The sequence below is a fragment of the Propithecus coquereli genome, unplaced genomic scaffold, assembly GCF_000956105.1.
Source record: "Propithecus coquereli isolate 6110/MARCELLA unplaced genomic scaffold, Pcoq_1.0 Scaffold271, whole genome shotgun sequence".
Taxonomy (NCBI): domain Eukaryota; kingdom Metazoa; phylum Chordata; class Mammalia; order Primates; family Indriidae; genus Propithecus; species Propithecus coquereli.
Window position 1 is genome coordinate 1,405,091 of NW_012148297.1, and position 4,598 is coordinate 1,409,688.

Consider the following 4,598-nt stretch of genomic DNA (forward strand, 5'->3'; position numbering starts at 1 on the left):
TTTTTAGACTAAAAATAAATAATATTCGTCAAACTAAAATTTGCTGCTTCTTAGAATTTTGAGGTAGCTTTAAATCTTCATTATCCCTTTATGATGCTCCTGTAATAAATAGCAGTTTGTTATGTTAAATTAGGGGACAGTTATTCAAAAGGAACAAAAACAATACAAGAACACACTTTTTAAAAAATGTTTGAAGTAAATACCTGTTAAAACATGCTTAATGACAAACATAGTACTTTAGTAGTTTGCTTTCACATTGAACATGCTGAAACCATAATGTAACATGGCTAAAAATGAAAAAAAAATTAAGAACAAGGAAGTAAAAATGATATATATCATCTGCATATAGTCAGCAACAACAAACAACAAACCACATGCTTCAGATCACATATATATGGCTGTTTAAATGAGAAATTCAATAAATGGCAGAAAGAAAAACAAGAAAAGGACAAAGAATTTGTAGCTTATAATACCTAGATACAAATCTCTATTGTGCTAATTAATCAAAATTTTCATTTCCACACCTCCCTTGCTGACCCCATTTATTTATTTATCTATCCGTTTACTCATTCACTCATCTAAGCAACTATTGTGTTTCAGATATTATAACAAGTAACATTATCCCCAATTTTCCCATAGATTTATTTTCCAGTCATTCAATACTGCAACTGCTCTATGCAAAAAACTCTTCATATATTTATAAACAAATACAAAAACTATTTTACCATCTTAATAAGACAATCTTTTGTTGATCTCTCAAAATATAAACTTTTTAAAAGACAAACACAGGTCAGAAATTCACCTATTTTAAAGAACAAGTGTTCAAGCATTTGGTTTAAATACCCTGAAAATGGTCTGATCAAATTAATAAAAAATTAAATTATTTTCAATGGCTTTAGTCAAAATAAATTTCACATGATTAAATATCATAGTTTTAAATATCTATGAGAAATAAAAGATATTTAATCAAAGTTTCATTAGGAACATAAGCAGGGCATTGATTTTAACAAATACAAGCTACTGAGAAATACAAAATAAGTTCATCCATAGATTGGAGTAGATATGCTAAGCTGTTCCATATGTTGCATGAATTCAGAGCCTTTTTATCCTTGATGACAACCTTTATAATTCCAAAAATTATTTCTTTGTAGATTCATTTTGTTAAGCTTTAAATCTTGAAAGCTTTCGTATATTCAAGATTTTTTAATACTGTGCTATAAATCTAGGAAAAGTAATAGGCTTTTGACAATCAACACCTTGTGAGGAATTATGTAATTGATGTTAATTAAAAATATTTAGTTGGGATTAGACCATTATTATCATAATAGTATTGAAAATACACTTCACTTTGAGTAGTGCTTGGATTTCATAAACTACTACACATGTGATCTCATTTACTATTCACAAGAACTAGAGACCTCAACAATGATGGGTGATTAGGCTTTGCAAATGTGAAAAACAAACTTTTCAGAAAGGGAAGCAGAGCAGAGAAGTGATTTAGTAAATCCCTAAGAAAATAAAAGCCCATGGGACATTTTTTTAAGACTGGCACTGAAAGCAATCACTAAATGCTTTAATCTTACACTCGATTGAATAACATTATGATAAATCTCATATGATAAGATGTTCCTCTGTCAAGTTAAAATTAACTTATATAAATGTTTATGTGCTTCTAGAAGAAGGAAATTAAACTAATGATTCAACATTCCTCCTCTGTGCTTTAAGTGCTATTTCAAGTGATCTGAAAGAGTTAATAAACATTTACTGTGTGTGTTCAACTTACTCCCAGGGAGTAATTTACACAAGATAGTAAAGTACTTATCTTATTATGGCTAAAATTTCATGTTCTTTTGTGCAAGGTAATGGGTCTAAGTTCTCACATAAGCCTTATTCTCAAAACAAAACAAAACACACTTCACAGTTAACCCCATTTATGGATCTCCAGTAAAATACCAAGTTAGTGTATAATTAAGTTTTCAACAAGTAGATAGGAACATTTATCTATAGACCTTGATTTCAGTGAATTTCCAAGAATACCATTCTATCAAGGAACAATATTTTCTGACTAAATTTAAAATCCTTTTGTAAAAGCATGCATTCTCACTGAGCTGCATGATTCTTAATTAAATTTATCACAGGTTTTGGTTAGAATAATGAATGCATTTACTTTAAGAGAGAAACATTCAAATGCAGAACTATAGTGCAAAAAAGAAAAAAGCCACTATCTGGTTAACGAGCAATGACTTTATATCACTTAAAAATGTAATGAGAATTACATTAGAAGTTTTTGTTTTTGTTTTTTAATTTTACTTGGTGATAAAAATAAACACCCCTTTGATACAAGGGAAGTCTTGTATTTTTGTCTCCCTCTTTAACTTGCCATATAAAATCCATTCATTCAACTAATGTGTATTAAACGAATGAAAACACTTTCATATGTCCATGTAGATGCACACAGAATTGTGGTCTGTGACTTAAAACTAATTGAAATTTTTGATAAATGCAAAATAAATTGCATTTTCTTCTTTCCACTGAAAATAACTGTGTCATGGATGAGAAACATCTTAGAACTATTAAGGCACCTGAACCAAGGATGTTGTTTAGAAGGGTACTTATTTTATTATTGTCTGGTTATACTAATTGACTATTATGTTTTGAATAACACAACAACATGGGGTTGTTCTCTACATTTTCCTAAAAACAAAGGCAACATCATTGCCACTGAAAGAAAATAGTCTACTTATTAAAAAATACCAATTATCCATAGGTGGTCCTTTGTGAAATTGGAGAAAATACCATTTTTATACAAGACTTTTTTTTCCTATGACAGCTTCCATTTTGTGATCTGCTGTTGCAGAACCTAGAAGTTGGTCCTAGCATAGGAAAAGGCACTGCTGCCCTTAACCATTTTATTTATGTTACCTTCCAACATATATATGCATATGTTGAAATATATACCCTAGAAGGTTTATACACAACCTGGGCTCTATAAGAGAGACAAGACTGGAATTACAAATTCCAATTTCCCATGTGAGTTCTCAAACTGATTTTCATTTAAAAGAAATAGAGATTACACAGAGCTTTCCAATATCCACTCAGAATTTGAAAGAGTTGCTTTTCCACTATGACCATCAGAATTGTCGGACTCAATTAACATCCCATTCATAGACATGCTTCTTTTAGAAAATAGTCCACATGTGTTCTGTGAGTTAATATAACAATAGTATTCTTTTAATTCTCCATTCAGGGAGTACCTGTGCCTTGCTCTGGATCTCTCAGCAGGCAAAGTGAGAAACTTACTTGGCTTTGTATGTGCTCTTTTAGATGAGGGCTCCTCTGTGGTGGAATCAGGAGGTCGGCTAGCTAACTGCAATGCAGTTGAGTTGTTCCTGTTAGTGTTTTGGGACTCAACATTTGTGACAGCTTCATTCTGTGGTTCGGTACTTGGCTTTGTGCTAGACTTTCTTTTCTGCTTTTGGGACACAGAAGTGCTTGAAGTCCAAGAAGGAGGCAAAGCAGAGGTAGTGGTAGAGGAGTCCTGACTGGAACAAGTTTCTGAAGATTGAATCACATTGTCACTGGCAGCTTTACAACACTGGGCATTCTCTTCATGTCCCACAGCTTGTTTGGATACGGACTGGGGCAGTGTTACACTGCAGCCTTGAATTTGAGCCCCATTAGTTTGAGAATAAACATTGCTAACCTTGGTGACCTTGTGTTGCCCGTTATTGTTACAAACCTTATACCGGATCATTAGAATGATGATGAAAACCAGCACAGATGCTACAATTATTCCACCAATAATAATAATCATGGTGCCTCCCAAAAACTGGGACTGCATGAAATGGCAACGCACATAATCCTGTTCCGTAGTAAACTGGATGCAACCCACGACTCTTGTGGCAGTGAGGGAAGTGATGCCATCATCATATATGGCCAAGACACATAAGTCATACATAGTTCCAGCAGCCAGATTATTGACCAGAAATGTTTTGCTCGTAGGAGGTATCATTCTGAAGGACAATGGAATTCGTGTTAATATTTAAAACAAAATAAAACATTTACACACATAGTCATCATGTCTTTAGTTCTGTCTCGTTTTAGTATTCATTAAGACAAGCACATTTATAACAGATATGAAATATGGGAAAATGATCTAATCTTATATCTACCCAGTTAAAATGACTAAAATTCATTGTTGGAATCTACATTATATTAATGGTGCCTGTACTATGCCTTGACAAGCTTACTAATTACATTGCTTGGGAAAGCAAAACTCCGAATAAAAGCCACTACTAAAAAATTATTTTTGACAAATTGCTTTTGAAAGGTGTGAGTGTGACATTATCTGACTACTAAACAAATCCACTTAGCACTTACAACACCTCTATGACTAAAAGCCAATTTGAAGGAAGTGAAAACACTGACAATAACATTAGAAATCAGAATAGAAATGTGTTCCAGAGGGTTTATTCTCCAAATCAGTATTAAGCCTGTGTGGCATGATATCCACTAAACCTTTCTTTAATAAAATTAAGATAAATAATAATACTGAAGTGTTTCATTTACAGACTCATCCCTTTCTAACACCTTTAACA

The 4,598-nt window shown here is 32.5% G+C and overlaps 1 protein-coding gene across 1 annotated transcript in view; it reads right to left on the reverse strand.

The window, feature by feature from the left end:
- LRFN5 (leucine rich repeat and fibronectin type III domain containing 5) overlaps positions 1 to 4,598 on the reverse strand; it is a 325,519-nt gene that overhangs the window by 31,673 nt on the left and 289,248 nt on the right. Inside the window, exon 4 of the mRNA XM_012647837.1 lies at positions 3,301 to 4,013. Coding sequence (XP_012503291.1) covers positions 3,301 to 4,013 — 713 coding nt within the window. The remainder of the gene's footprint in view (positions 1 to 3,300; positions 4,014 to 4,598) is intronic.